The 21,351-nt window shown below is 37.6% G+C and overlaps 1 protein-coding gene across 2 annotated transcripts in view; it reads right to left on the bottom strand.

The window, feature by feature from the left end:
• The window catches only part of ry (xanthine dehydrogenase rosy), a 33,899-nt gene extending 24,226 nt beyond the window's left edge, over positions 1-9,673 (bottom strand). The window contains exons 1-2 of one of the 2 annotated variants that reach the window (XM_066299846.1): positions 9,356-9,673; positions 9,079-9,136 (exon numbers count right to left, since the gene is read on the bottom strand). In XM_066299846.1, coding sequence (XP_066155943.1) covers positions 9,079-9,136; positions 9,356-9,421 — 124 coding nt within the window. In that variant the 5' untranslated portion in view covers positions 9,422-9,673. The remainder of the gene's footprint in view (positions 1-9,078; positions 9,137-9,355) is intronic. The other variant, XM_066299847.1, reaches the window with a different exon arrangement.
• Between the last annotated feature and the right edge of the window lie 11,678 nt (positions 9,674-21,351).

The raw sequence follows: 21,351 nt of genomic DNA, 5'->3' as shown, positions 1-21,351 counted from the left end.
ATTGGCACAATCTTAGTCGCGTCCTCAATAATAACGTTTATATTTAGGTTTTTGTGCAGCTATATGGGGTGTTCCAACTTTAAGGGGTCAAACTGCAACCACGATATCCACGTAGAATAATAATCGTAGTTTGCGATATACAGTCGCTCAAAAAAGTATTCGTACAGCGGGAAAAAAATTCTGTGACCCATAATTTTCGACTGATTTTGTTCAAAATTGGTATAATGAAAAATCAATCCTAAACTCAGTTTAGGTGTTCGAGCAAGTTTTGAAAATTAAATTTTTAGAGTGCTTTTCATGGTCTTAAAAAAAACTCCATTTCGAAAATTTCTTGTGCGGTGGAAATTTTTCAGTAGGATTTTAATGATCCTGTAGAGGGGATTTTTCTATGTATATCCTGAAAATTTGATCAAAGTCAGGCCACAAATAAGGAAGTTGCAGCCTTTCAAAAACGTCAAAAAGTGACGATTCTCACGCAAAATAATAAAATTTAAACATTTTTGGCGAATTTAAAAAGCTGCAACTTCCTTATTTGTGGTCTGACTTTGATCAAATTTTCAGGATATACGTAGAAAAATCCCCTCTACAGGATCATTAAAATCCTACTGAAAAATTTCCACCGCACAAGAAATTTTCGAAATGGAGTTTTTTTTAAGACCATGAAAAGCACTCTAAAAATTTAATTTTCAAAACTTGCTCGAACACCTAAACTGAGTTTAGGATTGATTTTTCATTATACCAATTTTGAACAAAATCAGTCGAAAATTATGGGTCACAGAATTTTTTTCCCGCTGTACGAATACTTTTTTGAGCAACTGTAGGTCATACCCCAAAAAAGCTTCGTGGAAAGCTACAAATTTATTAAAAAGCCCATTAGCAGCTTTATGTATTTTATTCAATTTTTTAGGCATTACTCATGTCAAACAGCAATTTTTTTTAAGTAAAGCGTAATGATATATTTCAGCAGTAGCTCGCGCAAGGACGCTACCTTGAACATATTTAACGAAAAAAAAATCGTACGACACTGATTTTTCTCGAAATAAATATGACATCTGCATTTTATTTTTAAACGAAAAAAATATATTTTTTTTTGTTAAACGCCGTTTTAGAGTAAGAGCAATTCACTTTTTTGACTGTTATCTTCACAAGGAGGTTGAAGCAGTTTTCATTTCTTACATATTTATATACTTACTGTTGGATAATGGACGTTAGTTGACAAAATCTATTACATATTAGTTCTTTGGACACATAAATTGTCTTCGTTGGGGGATACGTTGAGTCCGGTCGCTCCGAGTTTGTATAAACATAAGGATTTGGTGCATGTGTCTCTGGAAGGGACAAACAATCGACCTGAGCTCATCGTGGAAATCACACATTGACTTATCCAGTGGCTTCAGTTAAATAGAAGATTTAAGTAACAAGTGTGTGCTCTTCTTTAATTCGCCCACCATAACTAATAATGACCAATGGATTATGGGTCCAGATTCAAAGCTGGGACAAAGGGAAAGCGGATATTTCAAAACTCGTGCGGTTTAGTGATTAATACGGAATGGATACAATGGAAAGTTTAAAAGTGAAACGGAACATGCACGTTTTTGATAGTGAACAGTGTCTGGAAACTCTGAATACGTGCGTCATTAACCGAACTAAATGTAGTGAGTGTTATGGACGAAGAAATCCCAGAAAAATTTATGGAAGAATGCAACAAGGCCAATCGAGCTGCAAGAGGTGCTATTGTTGATTTTTCATCAGATTCCTTGCTTGGCTTCGCTCAACTTACAAAAACTGCGAGAGAGATTATACAGGGTTTAGGTGCAATCTATGAACGGAAAAGCGTTGCTATTCAATCGACCCTCCGAAAGAGGTCGCCGAGTTTGCCCACACGCCTCTTATCATAAACACTTTGCGATATTTGCTGATTTAATAATCGAATTGCTGGTTGCTGGAGCGAAAATAGGAGAAAGCAATAAAGTATCACATTTGCTTGTAACTTTTCCCACACCATACGGCGGTGTAATAATAGCAATAGAATCTCTAAAAGAAGACCAATTTACTTCGGAATTTGCGAAAACGAGGTTACTCGACCAAGAAACAAAGCTAAAACACGAAGATATTACATGCTGAGAAAAGCAACAACACAGAACAAAAGAAATTAAAATGTATCGGCACTGAACCGTACAAAAGATGTCTTTCAAGTAAACTGAACCGTTATCGTTGTGGTCGAGATGGTCACATCGAAAAGGATCGTTATCACTGCAAAGAGAAAGCAGATCCAACGTCAGAAATCTATTAATAAACATAAAACAGTATCGACAATCCAAATAGAAGATGCAACAACTTCACAGGGTGGTCTCGCGTTTATGGCAGGCACACGTGAATCACCAAATAATGGAAGGAACATCTCATTTCTTGGCGACTTTGGACCTTCAGACCACGTCGTCGATGGGGATGACCTATTTACGACTTTCTTTCATTTATCAACTCCAATGAAGATATCTGTAGAGAAAGCTGAATTTTATATACGAGCTAAAAGAACATCAGTAATACGCGAATCGAAGGGATTCTGGAAGATGCCTGGAAGCACCACACAACCTATTGCCAGTTTCGGAGACACAAAATGCCGGAATAACGGTAGTTTTCGGTCAGCATTGGGTTGAAATATTTGAAAATGGTAAATTGATCTTAAATGGGAAAGAACTGAATAATTTATTTATTGTAGACTTTGTTGTATTTTCAAACTCCGGGACTGTTAACGAGCAAATAAATAGCTTGGTAATTAAAGAAATCTATAAATTATGGCATCAAGGACTAGGTCATGTTGGTAAGGTTGAGTCCAGTGAACTGAAAGGTGAACAGATGTTTGAGGATGCAAATCATACGTTAGATGTGATACCTGATGACGAAATGTGTGATGCCTGATGCCTGATGATGAAATGTGTGATGCCTGGTGATGAAATATGTGATGCCTGATGATGAAATGTGTGATGCCTGATGATGAAATATGTGATGCCTGATGATGAAATGTGTGATGCCTGATGATGAAATATGTGATGCCTGATGACGAGATGTGTGATGCCTGATGACGAAATATGTGATGCCTGATGATGAAATGTGTGATGCCTGATTATGAAATGTGTGATGCCTGATGATGAAATATGTGATGCTTGATGACGAGATGTGTGATGCCTGATGACGAAATATGTGATGCCTGATGATGAAATGTGTGATGCCTGATTATGAAATGTGTGATGCCTGATGATGAAATATGTGATGCCTGATGACGAGATGTGTGATGCCTGATGACGAAATATGTGATGCCTGATGATGAAATGTGTGATGCCTGATTATGAAATGTGTGATGCCTGATGATGAAATATGTGATGCCTGATGATGAAATGTGTGATGCCTGATGATGAAATATGTGATGCCTGATGATGAAATGTGTGATGCCTGATGATGAAATATGTGATGCCTGATGACGAGATGTGTGATGCCTGATGACGAAATATGTGATGCCTGATGATGAAATGTGTGATGCCTGATTATGAAATGTGTGATGCCTGATGATGAAATATGTGATGCCTGATGACGAGATGTGTGATGCCTGATGACGAAATATGTGATGCCTGATGATGAAATGTGTGATGCCTGATTATGAAATGTGTGATGCCTGATGATGAAATATGTGATGCCTGATGACGAGATGTGTGATGCCTGATGACGAAATATGTGATGCCTGATGATGAAATGTGTGATGCCTGATGATGAAATATGTGATGCCTGATGACGAGATGTGTGATGCCTGATGACGAAATATGTGATGCCTGATGATGAAATGTGTGATGCCTGATTATGAAATGTGTGATGCCTGATGATGAAATATGTGATGCCTGATGATGAAATGTGTGATGCCTGATGATGAAATATGTGATGCCTGATGATGAAATGTGTGATGCCTGATGATGAAATATGTGATGCCTGATGACGAGATGTGTGATGCCTGATGACGAAATATGTGATGCCTGATGATGAAATGTGTGATGCCTGATTATGAAATGTGTGATGCCTGATGATGAAATATGTGATGCCTGATGACGAGATGTGTGATGCCTGATGACGAAATATGTGATGCCTGATGATGAAATGTGTGATGCCTGATTATGAAATGTGTGATGCCTGATGATGAAATATGTGATGCCTGATGACGAGATGTGTGATGCCTGATGACGAAATATGTGATGCCTGATGATGAAATGTGTGATGCCTGATGATGAAATATGTGATGCCTGATGACGAGATGTGTGATGCCTGATGACGAAATATGTGATGCCTGATGATGAAATGTGTGATGCCTGATTATGAAATGTGTGATGCCTGATGATGAAATATGTGATGCCTGATGACGAGATGTGTGATGCCTGATGACGAAATATGTGATGCCTGATGATGAAATGTGTGATGCCTGATGATGAAATATGTGATGCCTGATGACGAGATGTGTGATGCCTGATGATGAAATATGTGATGCCTGATGACGAGATGTGTGATGCCTGATGATGAAACGTGTGATGCCTGGTGATGAAATATGTGATGCCTGATGACGAGATGTGTGATGCCTGATGATGAAACGTGTGAAGCCTGTATTAAAGGCGAACCACTTGGTTACCTTTTAGAAAGGCAAAAGATAAAAAACATACAAATCGTCCATTAATCATATGATGATCATTCGCATTCAATCTGATGTTCGCGGCCCAATCACACTCCCTACATTAAATCGTAAAAACTATTTTGTTACGTACATGGACGATTATACCCACCATTACGTAACTTATTTAATTGCGTCTGAATCTGAAGTTTTAACCGTGTTTCAGGATTTTGTTTAAAAGGGCGAATCTCGTGTCAATTTAAAATTAGTGCACTTATATTGCGGTAATGGTAGGGAATGTATGTGAAACGAAATTAAAGAATTCTGTGCTCAAAAGGGCATCTCCCTACCGGTTAACGCTCCCAAGAACTCCACAATCAAACGCTGTATCTGAAAGGATGAATAGAACGATAACTGAAAAGAGACGAGTTCTAATAGCTGAGTTAGAAAAACTGTTTTGGGGAGAAACCGTTTTAAGAGCTTCTTACCTAATTAATATATGACCAACTGAAGCCCTTAAAGAAGTCAAGATACCATATGAAACGTGGCATGGTAAGAAGCCACAGTTGAAACATTTAAAGGTATTTGGTTCGACGACTTGTGTATACAAAGTGTCCCATAAGTGTTTCATTATATTTTAGTACATTGAAAAATAATATGACTCCCCATATAAACCATATTCCAACAATGCTTCATTAAGAAGATACAGGGTGTTACATTTTACTTAAAAAATCCAACTTTTATTGATATATTCAAGCCGCTTGAGATATGTAAATGAAATTCGGCACGTTTTGAGAGTTAATGTAGACGCACTTATTTATGCAAAAAGGTAATTTTTAATTTCACCAGTGGCGTGGGCACGGACACCTCTCAGCACATTTTTAAAGAAAAAAATGGTGCGCCACTGCTTTTTATCAAAATAAAAATTATTTTTAGAAGTTTAATTTCATTTAGCAGAGAAATGCCCCCTTGACGCTTTTTCGTCCGATGTAGCGTTTGCTAGTAAAAAATTGTCTACATGCGCGATATCATCCTCTAAATGGTTTTAATAATATTAAACGTGTTCTAAATATTATTAATTTGCTATAACATTACAGAAACTGTTCAAATTGGCGGCCATTTTGTTCAAGACATAATTGAGCTCGCCTGCTCATTGATGCTCTGACGCGTTGAAATGTTCCAGCTGTTTATCGTCTAAATGAAATTAAACTTCTAAAAATATTACCCACTAAAATATAACGAAACACTTATGGGACACCCTGTATAACAAGACTTTAAAAACTAAATTTGACGATAAAGCTTGGAAAGGAATTTTATTGGGGCACGAACGAAACGGCTATAAAGTTTGGTGTGTAGGCATTGAGAGGTTTCAGTACTTCTTTTGTGGCATCTAGACCTGTAAGACCGGGATCTAAATAAATTAACTACTGAAAACTCTAGTTCTGAAACTGATGAGTTAGAAACGGTAGAGTCAGTAGAGTCAGCAGAATCAGTAGAGTCTCTAAAATCTGATACATGCAATAAATCAGATATGCTGGGATCTGGTTCTAGTAGGAACAAAAGTTAGATAGTGAATCTAAGGAATTGTCAATGGTGGTGAATAAAAGAATCGATTTTCTTCCCCATAGGAATAATAAAAATGAGTTTGGCGAACTCAGAAGAAGAGAAAGGCTTCAATCCGTTGCGCATGCGTCGCATAATGAAGAACCTATTGACGAAAATGATTTATTATGTGCACAAATTCTTTTATGCGAAGTTCCTAGTTCATATCAAGAGATTATGGAAAGAAGTGACAGGATCTATTGGGAGCGAGTAATTAAGGATTAAATTGATTCATTCATAATAAATAAAACGTGGACTTCAGTACCAGCACCTGTAAACAAAAACATAGTCGACTGTAAGTGGATATTTACAATTGAAATGATGAATTTGGTAACCCATTGAAATACAAAGCTCGATTAGTTGCTCGAGGACTCAGTCAACAATGCTCAGTAGATTATGATGAAGTTTTTGCATCAGTTGCAAGAATTTCAAATTTTCGATTTATGCCGGTTCTTGCAAATCAATATAATTTATTTATGTATCATACGGATATAAAACCAGTTTTCTTTAATGGAAAATTGAGTGAAGAGGTTTTCACGAAGGTATAGGAAGCAATAAAAACGCAATACGTAAATTAAATAAAGCTCTGTATGGGTTGCAGCATGCGGCAAAATGTCGGTGAAACCTTTAAGTACACTATAGATCAACATGGTGTTCGTAATTCGCCATGTTTCACTTAAATTTGGGTCTATAATGTATTAGAGCACTAGAAGATTATAATTCATAAATCACTCATCTCAAGAGTTGTCCCCGTTTGACCGAAAGCGCACTTACCACGTACGCATGTTAAGTACGCTTAACACGCATACATCCCGCTAAACACTCTGTATCTCTTAAACGGACCCGTTGCTACCATATGTTAAGCGGAATTTTTTGTATTGGAATCGGTCAGAGGTTCATCCCTTGAAATATCTACGTACTTAATTAACACCCTGTATATGTAGGTAGCTGAGGAGGAAGATGACAAAAAAGATTAGTTTTTTTTTCAAATGGTTAGTAGACTTACTTGTATGGTCGGTTTTGCGATATCGATAGTACTGTCAAAAGGGTCAAAAACGTATTAAAAATAATGAGCATGTCTAGCGTACGAGGGTAGTCCCAGAAGTACCCAATCTGACATATAGATGCCAGTTTTGTTGTTAAAAATTTGTTTATAATATTACAAAGACGTAACCTTAAAAAGCCCATATCTAAGGAATGAGGGTGCTACGTTCAGCTCGTGTTGGCTTCAGAGCCGTTTTTAATGAACGCTTTTGGAGATTTTGTGAATATGGAAAAAATCGATCATCGATTCGTGATTCAATACTTTGGTTTGAAAGTCACTGTTCATCCGACATCAAAACGACGTTAGATTTTACTAGAGGCATCTGGTCCTTCGTTAACAACCTTAAAATTTTGAAGGGCAGAGTTTAAACGCGGAGGTGCGAACTGCCAACGCGGACTCCGCGGTGGTCGACCCAATGAGGTCGTGGCCTCACTTCGCAGGATTCGCGGGGGATAGTTTTCATTGAATATTCCCCTAAAGGAAAAACGATAAAGGAAGAATATTGTACAAGTTCATTGCAGCGTTTGAACAAAGGAATTAAGAAAAAGCGATCGAAAGAAATCTTGTTTCATCAACACGAAGCACCAGCCCACGTTTCCGTCGTCGCGATGGCTAAAATCACTCGGTTTGATTTCGAGCTTTTCCCTCATCGGCCCTATCCGCCAGATTTAGATCCCTCAGACGATTCTGTATTTCCAACCTTGACAAAATGGTGAAAAAGGGGTTGATCTGAGTTCGGCGCCCGTTTTGAAACATGCGAAGTTCTTTACTATAGACACCATATGGAAACGGTAGAGAATCGATGGGAAAGGGGTGAATCCCAAAGGAGACTATATGAGAAATAATGTAATTTTTCCCATTTTTTTTTTTTTTAGATAGACTACTTCTGCAACTGCCCCCGTAAAAGGCTAAACTGAATGTGAGTCATGAACAAACTGAAATTTCCAAATTTGCCTTACATCACCCATAAACAAATTGCGATAAATGTCTTATCGTCATTCGAAAGTAGTTTCAGATTTGTTAAAGAATTGCCGAAAAACGAAGTTTCGCAGTTTAATTTCCCGGACGTCCCGAGCAATTGCCCGGTGGCGTCCCGACTTTAGCAGGCGGTTTGGTGCTTTGCTGCGGAATGCGCTTTCAACGGATTGAGTGAGCTTTGTTGAATTTAGTATGAAAAATGTCAACGAGTGCTGATTTAAGTTAAAATGAATGCTCGCCGGGTTCGCAGAGGGGAAAAACGTTTAACTTAAGTAAGAGAATAGTTACACGAGCGACGGCGATTTTTAGAGAGTTTATTACCCGTGTTGCTGGTCAGAAACGTGCCGATGATAAAGCTTTAAAGAACTGAGAGTTGAACCGAAGTACCAATAAGTTTTTTATTACATTGTAGTTATTGTATTTATTATATTATTGTTAATATATTTATTGTGTTAATATTATTGCACCTTTCGTATTATTGTTATTATTATTATATTTATTAAATTATTATTATTTTAAGAAAGTTTGACAAGAGTTTTGTGTCAGAGCCCTTAGTACGGGACGAATCTGATTCTCAGTTAGTTTTAACCGAGGATGAGGTGCAACTCCACCGCTCCAACAATTCCCCCTCGTATCTGAGGCGTTATTCTCGTAAAACGGCAGAAGGAAAATATAAAAAATCCGTCTCAAGCACGTAGGACATGCGTAACCTTCGGTCAAAGGGTTGAGTGTCCATTATTAAGCAGTGGTCCACAAAGGAATTTAATAATACGATAAAAATCACAAAAATGCAACATAGAAAGGATACACTTAGCCCTCAAATAATAAAGTAACGTCCATTCGGGATCTACCTTGGAATCCTCAATCTGGAAACAAGTCACGCATTTTGGATCGGAATTTTAATAATCCAGAATCAGGAGATCGTTCCTTTTGCACGACGAGTCCAACGTCATTTTTTTAAATTTAATTTCAACGTTATATTCAATATATTTTAAATTACGAATTTTATCCTGGTTATAGTAAATTTTTTCAAAAGAAGGTAAAAAACGAAAGCAAAAGTCGGAGAAATAGAAAAATTTACTTACCTTTTTCCCATTCAAATAAAATACCAAAATATCGCTAACATCATTTTCCTTATTTGGGACCACCATATTGAGGATCAAACTGCGTCTATTTACACGTTTCTGCGTGAGTTTAATATAAAAGTATGCTTTGTAATAATAATGAGTTGTTATATACCGCCTAATGAAGCAACAACGAAAACAAGTACTGCTCAATCTGATAAATTATGTTATGTTGAATATTGACTTAACAATTCGATTTACCCCGTTTTACAGAGTGATATAAGTACACCAAGAACAATCTCAGACTACCAGTCTTGAATAAGATATTATTTAAATTGTGTCAACTACAACACATTAATCTACACTAGGTACAAATTCCTAACAATCACCTGAATAACATTTCCACCACAACCCATTCATGGAGGCTGAACGTTCAAACTTACACACATATGCCGTTCCAACTTTTTGTCGATCGTGGAGCGCCATACAGGTGATTTTCATCGTACACAAACCGGGCGATGACAGTTGGGCAAATGGATGTCGTCGGAGGTTCGGCTAAAACGTCGAATTTGATTGGGAAAGGACTATGCTTCTAACTTCTTAGCTGGATTGCACAAGGCTGGGAATTTGACGCATTCCGAATAAAATATGACATTGCAGAATTTCCAATTAGACTCGTTTGTTATATATGTCATTGTGTCTTTTGCACGGGGAAATGCCTGCATGAAGCAGCGCCCCGAGATTTTCAATAAGTTGGAATCGCATATACGTGCGCATTGCTTCCTTCATGTGAGGGACTGCAGGTACTATAGGTTTAAATTTCCCAGCTTTCAAGCTGCGCTTTGTTAGTTTGTCTTGCAAACCTGCAGCTATTGAAAGTGCCCAAAAATATTATAATCTCTTTGGCTACTGTGCTGGTGCACCAGATCGTCGTGCAGATATTCCAGGGGGCGGCAGTACTCCGTAAAGCAAGAAGAAAATACTGGTGCACCCAAAGTCAAAAACGCACCATATTTGATATACAGGGTGATAAATTTCAATTTTTTTCCATTGTTGGTAATTTCTTTCATATGTCCAAAGATAACTTAATGAAATTTCGCACCCCTGCGTTTTTGAATAGTCTCTACAAGAAAATATCAAAATCGTCGGTCTCCAAATGCACAGGGTCTTATATTTTGCTCGATCGCATACTATTTTTTTTGCTTCTCAACATTTTTCGGGACACCCTGTATGAATTCTGATTTCGCGTTTGGATTTGTTCCTCGTTCCTTTAGCTTTTTGATCTGCTCCATTGTTCTCGTATCTTTCACCGTTTACGAAAAATCTGCATTAATACCTACTGATGTATATTGAATATTAAGGGTAAAAAAACTAAGTAGGGTGGGCAAGTTTAAGTTAAGTTTTGCTTTTTGACCTTTAGCATTCAGGCCTTAGTTTCGCCTTCTGTTTCCAAAGTGTTCTTAAAGTGTTTATTAAGTGATGGCGATTGAGTTTACTGTTCCAGAGGATGCACAGATGCATTTGATTTATGGTCAGGCCAATTGCAATTCCTATGAAGAGTGCAGAGTTTACGTACGTAGGTATTCTGATCGGGTACTACCTCATCTAAGAACAGTTACAAATATTAAGACTGAATGGGGGTAATGATCGTCGGTTCCGAGAAGAAGATTTTCCTGTCCTCTTAAAAGAGGTACCTTTTCTTGTTAGAACCCGAACGTGATTCGTGCACGATGGTGCACCAACTCACGTTAATGTGGAAGTAAGGGAGTTCCTAAACCAACGTTGTCGCAACTTTTGGGTTGGTCGAAGGGAACCGCAGCCATGGTTTCCTAGACTTCCAGACCTGAATAGACTCGACTTCTTTTCTGGGGACACCTTAAATCATTGGTATACCAGACCCATTGACGCAGTGTAGGAGTTGGGAAACAGAAGAGCGACTTTATGAGAAATTGTTCGCAATACTTCTGGCATTTGTGATAGAGTCCGCCGGCCTATGAGGCGCAGAGTGAGAGCTCGCATCTTAGCAAGAGGAGGACATTTTCAGCAGTTCCTATAGTTTTGTTTTTCTTTAGATTTACTTTTAATGTTACTTCACTACCAGGTCTACCGTTATGAAATGAGCGCTATTTCGTGAAAATAAAACACCAATTTTAACAAGGAAAGAAAAAAAAATTTATTCATAGTATTGACCATTGCTTTCTACGCATTTTGACCACCTTCCTGGCAATTACTGGATACCACGCCAATGGAAATGTGCCTCTTTGGCATCAAACCAATTAGACACCCAATTTTCTGCTTTTTCGTAGGAATCGAAGTGCTGCTCAGCCAATGCGCGTCCCATCGACGGAAACAAATGATAGTCCGAAGGAGCCAAGTCTGGTGAATACGGCGGATGGGGTAGCAACTCCCAGCCAAGTGTCTTGATGGTATTCTGAAGCGGTGTTGCTTTGTGTGCAGGTGTGTTGTCACGGAGCAAAATTACCTTCCCGTATCTTCTGGCCCATTCCGATCGTTTTTCGATCAATTCATTGTTTAAATTAATCAATTGTTGTCGGTAGCGGATAGTATTAGCGGTTTCACCAGATTTTTAAAAACTCGTGGTGCACCACACCTTTCTGATCCCACCAAACACACAGCATTGCCTTCTTGCCGAATCGACCAGGTTTTGCAGTCGATGTTGATGGTTGACCCGAATCGATCCATGATTTTTTTTGTTTAGGATTTTGAAAATAAATCAATTTTTCATCTCCAGTAACAATTCGATGCAAAACTGATTTTCTTTCGTGTCTTTGAAGCAAAATTTCACAGGTGTTTTTTCGGTTTCCATCTGTCTTCCATCCAATTCGTTCGTGCGGCACCCATTTTCCACACTTTTGGATCTTTCCCACAGCTTTTAAGCGATCAGAAATTGTCCGTTGTGCAACATTTAACATTTCTGCCATTTGCTTTTAGACTTAAAGTGTCATCTTCATCCATTATTGATCGCAGTTCGGCGTCTTCAAACTTTTGTGGTGGTCTACCACGTTCTTCATTTTGATAATCAAAATTGTTATTTCTGAATCGTTGAAACCATCTTTTGCATGTTGCTTCTGATAAAGCATAATCACCACATGCCTCGACAAGCATTCGATGCGACTCTGCAGCACTTTTCTTCAAATGAAAGCAAAACATGAATGCTTTCCGCAAATCATCATTTTGTGGTACAAAATTCGACATTTTTGTCACAATGAAATAATTTATTGTTATTTGTTCAAGAACTTGATTTGTACTAAATGAACTTGTCAGTTTGCACAACACCCAAGCAAACAAATAAAAAGGTTTGTTTACAACAAATGCCCTATATCGAGACATTTATATCCTCTCACTTCATACCAGTATACCTGGTATATCCTGGCGCTCACTTCATACCAATATACCTGGTAAATCCTGACGCTCACTTCATACCAGTATACCTGGTAAATCCTGACGCTCACTTCATACCAGTATACCTGGTATATCCTGACGCTCACTTCGTACCAGTATACCTGGTATATCCTGTCGCTTACTTCATACCAGTATACCTGGTAAATCCTGACGCTCACTTCATACCAGTATACCTGGTATATCCTGACGCTCACTTCATACCCGTATACCTGTTAATTTAATACATGTGATTCATTGTTGAGAAATGCTTAAGATTTTCTCTTGCTTCCTCTCCGCCTTTCTTAATCCGCATCGATAGGCATTTATGCAAATGTCTAGTAAATGATGAAAGATACAAGAATAATACAAGAGATCGAGAAGTTAAAAAAAAATAGGGAAGGAATCGTAAGGCGAAATCAGAATTCATACAGGGTGCTCCGAAAAAGTCAAAGAGCAAAAATTAGCGTGCGAAGCAGGAAAACGTAAGGTCCTGTATATGGAGACCAGCAATTTTGACGTTTTCTTGTGGAGGATTTAAAAACTCAGGAACGCGAAATTTTGTTGAGCTACCTTACGGCATACGAAAGAAAATGGCAAAAAATGTAAAAAAATCGAACTTCGTTCCCCTGTATATCAAAAATGGCGTGTTTTTGACTACGGGTACGTTAGTGACTTCCTCTTTTTATACCGGGCATTGCCACGCCCTGAAACATCTGCTCGATCTGCTACACCTTGTACACGTACGTAATTAATTGGACTAATTACTTAATGCAAAAAATGTGAAACATTACTTTATGCATTTAATAAATCATTTGTGATATTAATGTCAGTTAACTCACACAACAAAAGTTTTATAAACCTAGTTTTATTGACAACACGAAAATAAATATTAACTAATTACACCGAAGCCATTGTCTGTGAAAATCTCTATTTTCACTACATCTGAATTTTAAGATAACAGTGTGGAAATTGGGATTATCATAATTTCTTTGTTTTTGGTTTGCGACAGAGTAAATCATGAACATTTTAGATATGCCCCCCTGCAGGTATATATTAACAAACATTAGCATTCATTTTAAAGTTATATTTAATCGCCAACAGGGTTGTCAGATTGGTTGAAATAAATTAAATGCGTGCTCACTCGTAACGATAAAATTGATAATTTTAAGTGGGATTGCCGAAAATAAATTGAACATACGAGGATAATCTCGGAAGTACTCGACTAAGGAGAAAAAATATTGGAAAATGTTAAATGATTTCCCAACATGGTGCCTTTTGATGTTGACACACTTTTTCCAGCGACGTTCTATGGCTTCCACACCCTGCTTATAGTGAAGTTTTAAAATGGACACCGATATCTGAGTCACTTTTTCGTTACTCACAAATCTCTTTCCACCGACCGAATCCTTCGAATTTGGAAATAAAAAATAATCTGAGGGGGCCAAATCTGGCGAATGGGACGGACGAGGAAAAATTTCGAAACCAAGTCGATTGGTGTGTCGCTACGATGAAATGCAACTTTCTTCTCGCCAAATTTGTATAATAACCTCCGTTTATTGTTCTTCCTTCAGGGAGGTAGTCAATAAAAATTATCCCAAAAATCACCCTTTCTGCAGATGGAACGGTTCACTTCTCCTTCGGAGCAGATTCTCCATTTTCCATTATTTTGATGTGGAACGATGGACCCATGTTTCATCCATGATTACGAATCTGACAAAAACTCGGTGTCATTGCTGCAAAATTGTGTCAAGCACTCCATTGACGCGTCCTCACGGCGCAGTTCTTGTTCATCTTTTGGCACGGCTTCCTCATGTCCAATTGTTGGATCAGAACGCAACGTATAGTATTTTTGGAAATCCCTTTCTTCCAGTACAGTCTTGTGATTTTTCGCTAATCACAATTTCTGGACTGGTCAAATCTGGAGCGTCATTGGGTCGACCACTGCGGTGCCATCTTAGCAATTCGTGTGACCGCGTTAAAACTCTGCCACACAACATTTTACAGTTGTTAAGGAAGGACCAGAGTCTCTCAGAGTGGAATTTACCTCCGTTTTGATGTTAGATGGATTAAGGTCTTTCAAATCAAAGTATTTAGTCGCGTATGGATGGTTAATTTTTTTCACGTTCGCAAAATCTCTAAAAACGGCTCCAAAAAAACACGAATCAACGTAGCACCCTCGAACTTGAAGTATAAACTTTCTAAGGTTACGTCTTTGTAATGTAGACGAATTTTTAACAACAAAATCGCTATCTACGTGTACGTCAGGTTAGGTACTTTCGGGATTACCCTCGTATCCAAATTCAATGCTAAAGAGCATAACCCTGGTTCATCCGTTGTCATTTAGTACAATTTGAATGTTCTATCTCGTGATTATACAATTTTTTTTTTCTATGAGTATTTGTTCCTCTATCTCATTATTACTCAACATCCATATCTCACTCATTGGCGAACTTTGTGCTTGGGACACAATATTTATTGTTGTGACATTTCATGAATGTGTTCTGTGCATCATATTTGCTTGAGGACGGTTTGACACATTGAAATAAAAAAAAATGAAATTATGTTTTTTTTTTTTTTTTTTTTTACTTAAACGCTGCCACCCTGTAACTCGAGAATTGAGAAAAGTAGGATCTACGTTCACACGATCGACCCGCTTTAAAATGCACTTTTTCTGGCAATTGCTGAAGTGTTGATCATAAACCTGGGACACCCTCTATATTTCTACTCAAATTTGCAGTGATCTGCATGTTTTTGATATCTCGAGAAAAATAGGTCTCAGCTAAAACCAATTTTTACGCACAGTGTTTTACAGCTGGGCTTTAAATTGTGTTTTGCGAAAACATTACATATCTCAGAAAAATAAAGTACTGGGTGTACGAAAATATTTGATATGTTGTGAATAAAATTGTATATTATTTTTCGAAATTAATTTTTTTTTTCATTATTTTTGAACTCGCGTGCAATAAAAGGCCGAGAGAAGGTTACGCTCACGGTAGAACTTCTTGCTTTCGATAACTCGGTTAAGGACCTCTCACTTCCTTGGGCTCGAGCTGCGAACAATATTTGGGCAAAAATTACATTTTTTAGCCCTCTAACTGCTAATAAAGCAGTATTACACTCGATTATTTTGTTGAAGGCAGTTTAAAAATAAACGTGCTTTATTTACACTTTACGGTCTTCGCCTAGAGCGACGAGCGTTACGGCTACTTTACGACACATTGCTGTGAGCGACAAGGCGTGAAAATCAAACAGTGCTCCATGGACGTAAACTGATTGTTTCCGACGTGGAAATTAAGCGGCGATGAACGGTTTCGATCCGATCGAGTTAAAGGTTTACTCACAACACGTCAAGCACTTCAGTTCGCGCGTTAGGCCCTTTGCATTTAAGAGATTCATAGTGTTTGTGCGAAATACCCAAAGCAGAACCCTCGGCAATGATTTTAAATCGAATTTTCCTCCATTTATCAAGAGTCTACCGTCATCCTCCTCGGAAATTGAAAAAACATACGCATAGAGAAATAAAGAAATAGCAAGACAGAAAATGAGCTGCGAACAATTTTTGGCCCACCGTGTACGTGGCTTCGACGTAATGAAGCAACGTTTGAAACATATGCAATTTATGAGGTTCGTATTTTTCGAAATTAAACGGATCCTATTTGTGATACTTAACTTAAAATGGGTATGTCGGAGATAAAATTAATTTAAAGAAAATGAATTAAATGCTCTCACTGATAATTACGTAATCCTAGGTCACCCATTATATCTAATCCGAATGTAAAATATCACGTAAGTAAACATTTGTGGTTTTTATCTTCACCATATTGCATTATAATGTTTTAAGCAATTGCGCCAGCCTTTGGTACTTTGAAAACAAAAGCTGAGGACTTAAGCCGCTTATGAGCGTGACATAGAGAAATGCGTAATGCCGATTTCCGTTCTTCGTTAATTAAATGCTTTGACATTCTACGAGAAGGCGCGAACTAAAACTCTCGCGCCATCTTTGTTAAAGTAAACGAAGCAAAGGCTTTGAACGCGCGAGGTCTATAAAGGATCGTTTCTTACGTCAAAGTTTCCATCTTCCATCGTTGTTCGAGCCTCACCATTGGAATCTCGACACGCAAATTTGGCTAAACTAGGACAAAAGTTTTCAACTTGAAACTTCAGCAATTTTGCTACACCTTTCGACACAGGGTCTTCTATGAGAAGGAAATTATTTCAAAGGGTGATTATACAGGGTTTTTAGTTTACCGATGCACATCCGAAAGAGGGTGGTGGGCAAGATGGTTGTGAACGTATTTGACCGTATATACTATTATACAAAGTGTCACGCATTTCCAGATATTGTAATTTTTCCGAACTTTGCCAAATTCGTTGTTTACTTTCGTGCAAGTTACACTAAAAATTTAATAAAATATTTGTTGCGACTCTATCAGTTTTCGCATAAACTTGAATATGTATTTTATGGATATCAAACATGTAGTAGTATCTGCATATGAAAAAAAAAATGATGCTTTAAAATTCCAAAAATGAATTTCTCTAATATCTCTCGACTTTGTAAGTAAATAAAGAGAAAGATGCAAATGGAAGAGTCGTTCAAATATCTTTAAAAATTCCTCTGACCATCTATCTTTCGAATGACGCATTGAACGGCGCAGGCTCAATGCTCTATAAGGTATTTAACTAAGAAAGAAAAAAAATTGCAGAAAAAAAAGCAGAGGGCAATTTAACAAATTGAATAAAAACTTAATAAGTAATTATTATTTATGTAAATTATACTATTTACTTGTAACTAATTATTACTCTCAAAATGGGAACCACCGTTTCTGCTCCAACACCGACATCTTCGTCTCATCTCTGTGGTGGTTGCTCCTAGCCTCATTTCAGCCTTTATTCATTTTGCTACTCCATTAATTCTTTCAATGAGAAGGTCTCGATCATGAATTTCCTCATTGCACACCAGCTCTTTCGTTCGTCTCCAGACGTGGTAGTCAATTGGGGTGAGATCTGGAGACCTGGCAGGCCACAATATCGGTCCAGGAAATTGATTATTTAAAAACTCTTTTATTGTTCTCTGATAATGGGCCGGACACCCATCGTTTTGAAATATGATTTTCGCTCTTACATCTGAAGGCACTTCGTCCAAAATACCTGGTAGACTATTTCTTAGAAATTCTAAAGAATTTTCGCCATTTAAATGGCTTGGCAGAAAGTATGGACGAATTGAGTGTCTGCCAGCCCACACGTTTACGCTAAATTTATGTTGAAACGAAATTTCTCTTTTCACATGCGGATTTTCTTCAGCCCAATAATGCAGGTCATGAAAGTTGGTGACTCCTTCACGGGAAAATTTGGATTCATCCGTCCATAAAATCCTGCGAAGAAATCTTCCATCTTCAATATCGGCATGTAAGATAAACCGGCAAAAATTTGTTCTTCGGATTGGGCCTCCTTCCCCAAGCGCTTGCACGGGGGTATAGTGGAAAGGGTGCATTTTCGCAGAGTGTAAAACTGACCACACCTTCCACGTATATACGTTGAGATACTTTCCTAATGCTTGCAGTGGGTTCGGCTGTGCATCGGTAAATCAAACACCCCGTATAACTCATTTTCAATGAAACAATGTCATATAACTAACTGTCCGATTATCTAGTGTTTTAGAGTATTCGAAAATTACACTAAACAATCTTGGTTGAGAGGCAATTGATGAATTGGCAATAATGTAACGAAATACATATTAAACGTAATTAACATAAGTGAAGTTTAATTAATTGATATGTTTAATGTAAAAATAGTACAAAATGTTTACTTTATTTTCGAATATCTAATCTGCTCTCTTGCGAAATCGAATTAAAAGTGCGACCAATTTCCTGTGTATTTTCGCGCTTCTTCTATCTGTCCTTATCAATTCTCGCTAATCGAACTGATGGTTTAGAAATGCGCTTAATGTTTTAGTTGACCCCAGATGTGAAAATCCAAAGGTGTTAGGTCTGGATTTCGCGGGGGTCATCTAATTGAATCACAGCGCAAGGTTAGCCGCAGTCCCCTTTTAATCGTTACGAGCCGGGCATGGACCTCATTGCAACAAAGCTCATCGCCGGACTAATAACTTAAGGCGAGAGTTAAGCTTGCTTTGTAAGAAATTTAGGACGCCGTGTATACACTCAGGGTATTCAGAATAACGAAGGGATCTAGTAACTAATTTCTCATTAAGCCTAACCAGGACGTTAACTTTGAAGTTATGTTGTTAATGCAGCCGGGGAGTTTTAAATGGATTTTCGCGAAATGAATGGTGTAACTTCCTTGAATTAACTTCCAGCAGGGGTGAATGATGCCTCATCTGTTAATATGACTTGTTTCTCGAATTGTCTGCTTTCTGCGCCCTTTTGTGAACGCCACCGACAGAAATTCACGTGAATTTTCCTATCGTTTTCTCGCAAAGCCTCAACTGTGTGGTAATGAAACGGACTTTGATCATCCCAACGAAATGTTCTCTATGCCAAAATATGTACAGTGACTCCCAAAAATATCGAACACTTACACGTACAATCTTCTTTTGTGTGAAGTGATAATAAAAATAAACAATTAGGAAACAGGACTTATTCTTCTACTTAATCTTAACAAACAGGTCGTTGTTGGGGTCTCCAAAATATTCGGACATCTTCAGTAGATCGTAGTTTTGCCCATAAGGGCGTGTCCTGTGGTGGATCTAATGTTCTAACAGTGTTTCGTGGTCATCATGAAAGTTGCCCCTAATTCTCGCATACATTTTTGAGGGGCAAAAATGGGGAGAGTTAAAAATAAAGCAAATACCACTTGCGATTTACGGCATTTTCAACTTTGAGAAGAAGTTATCCTACAGAAAAACTGGCAAAAAACTTACTTTGAGCAAGAGCACGGTTGCAGACCTTATTCACCGGTACAAAGTTGAAGACAGAATTCTTTTGATCAAATAAACTGGCCGTGAAAAAGCAATAACCACTCGAGAAGAGTGATACGTCACGAAGACCATTGAGGAAAATCCTGGAATTAGTGCTCTTAGCCTGAAAGTAACTGTTAAAAATTACACCGATAAAAAGGTATCTCCAGAGACTATGCTAAAATATACAGGGTGTTAATTAAGTACGTGCAGATATTTCAAGGAATTAATCTCTGACCGATTCCAATACGAAAAGTTCCTATTAACATATGGTCGCAACAGATTCGTTTAAGAGATACAGAGTGTTTAAATTTAAATTTTAATTTGATTTCCTGCGAATATTTTTGGACACAGATGAGTCAATCAATTTTTTTTGTCCGATTTTTGAGATAGTCGACATTATCGCATTTTTTTTTCTAGAAGTTCTGCAATGCATATTCTGTTTAAAACTCATAACAATTCTTCTAATCAAAAAAAAAAAAAATTCTATAGAAAAAAATATTTTCTTGCTGTCTCTGTCTTGTCTACAGGGAATCGATATTCTTTTCATATCAAAATTCAATCATTAAAATGGATCGCTACACTTTGTACGAAAAAATAGAAATGGTTTCTGTTTATGGAGATGCTGCAAGATTTCCGGATGAAAATTCCCTGTTAAACGATTTTCAAGAGTAAATTAAAAATTTCAAAGAAACGAAAAAATGCAATCACTCCCGAATGGCAATACATGAAGGCAATCAAATAGCAGTTCTTGCGGCTGTTGCCTTTGATCTCCATGTAAGTTATCGTCAAACTGCTGGTGACTCAGGAATGTCAAAGGCAAATATCCAAAGAATTTTAAAATTGAAGAAATACCATCCCTACTACATTTTTTTACATCAGAAATTCCATGGAACTGATTTTGGAAATCGAATCGACTTTTGTAATAGGATAAAGCAGCAATTAAATCAAAATGCAAATTTCTTTTCAAACGTTTTGTTTTCAGAAAAATCCACATTCACAAAATATGAGGTTGCCATTTGGGAAAAAAGTCGCCCTTTAAACGATTTTTTCGCTAAAAAACATTATCTTCATGGCATATACCCCTCTTTATCGGACAATTTTTATTTTAAGTTTTTTTTCATACAACGCACCGTTTCTGAGTAATCTTCCATCACAGCTTTAAATGAGACACCGCGTATAGTAGTTTTCAGACGTGCATATATAATGTCACGCTTGGGCCCAAATTCTTAGAGCGATAAGACAACTTTATTCCCTCATTGCCTCTGTTCATAGACCTTCATAGAAGTTAATAATTGCGGGTGCAGTTCTCTACCTACGTCCTTTTTACTACACTATTTTTTCTACGAGAGCGTTAATTTTGTGGCCTCCAGTAAGCCCAATTCAATATTAGCATGTGGTAAAAAAGACTTTACAGGCGCACACGCTCGGACATTTTTACCGCACGCACAACAATCAAACGAATCAATAGCTTTATTGTACTTAAATACTTTTAACACTGACACGTGCAATTTTGCTTCGCGTGTGGTAATAACAACTTGTGTTATCAGTTTAGCATTGAATAGATTTGCGTCACGACGGGGATTCTGCCGTAAGATCGAATCCGGGTTCCATAATGTGTTCAGAGTTTCCTAATAAAATTTTGTTCCTACCGGTCTTAATTGTTAACTGAATGAATGATGAAGTAAAAGAAGGTACA

Source organism: Euwallacea fornicatus, chromosome 35 (genome assembly GCF_040115645.1).
Source record: "Euwallacea fornicatus isolate EFF26 chromosome 35, ASM4011564v1, whole genome shotgun sequence".
Lineage (NCBI taxonomy): Eukaryota > Metazoa > Arthropoda > Insecta > Coleoptera > Curculionidae > Euwallacea > Euwallacea fornicatus.
Note: the sequence above shows the minus strand (reverse complement) of the source record. Positions and strands in the feature narration are given on the sequence as shown.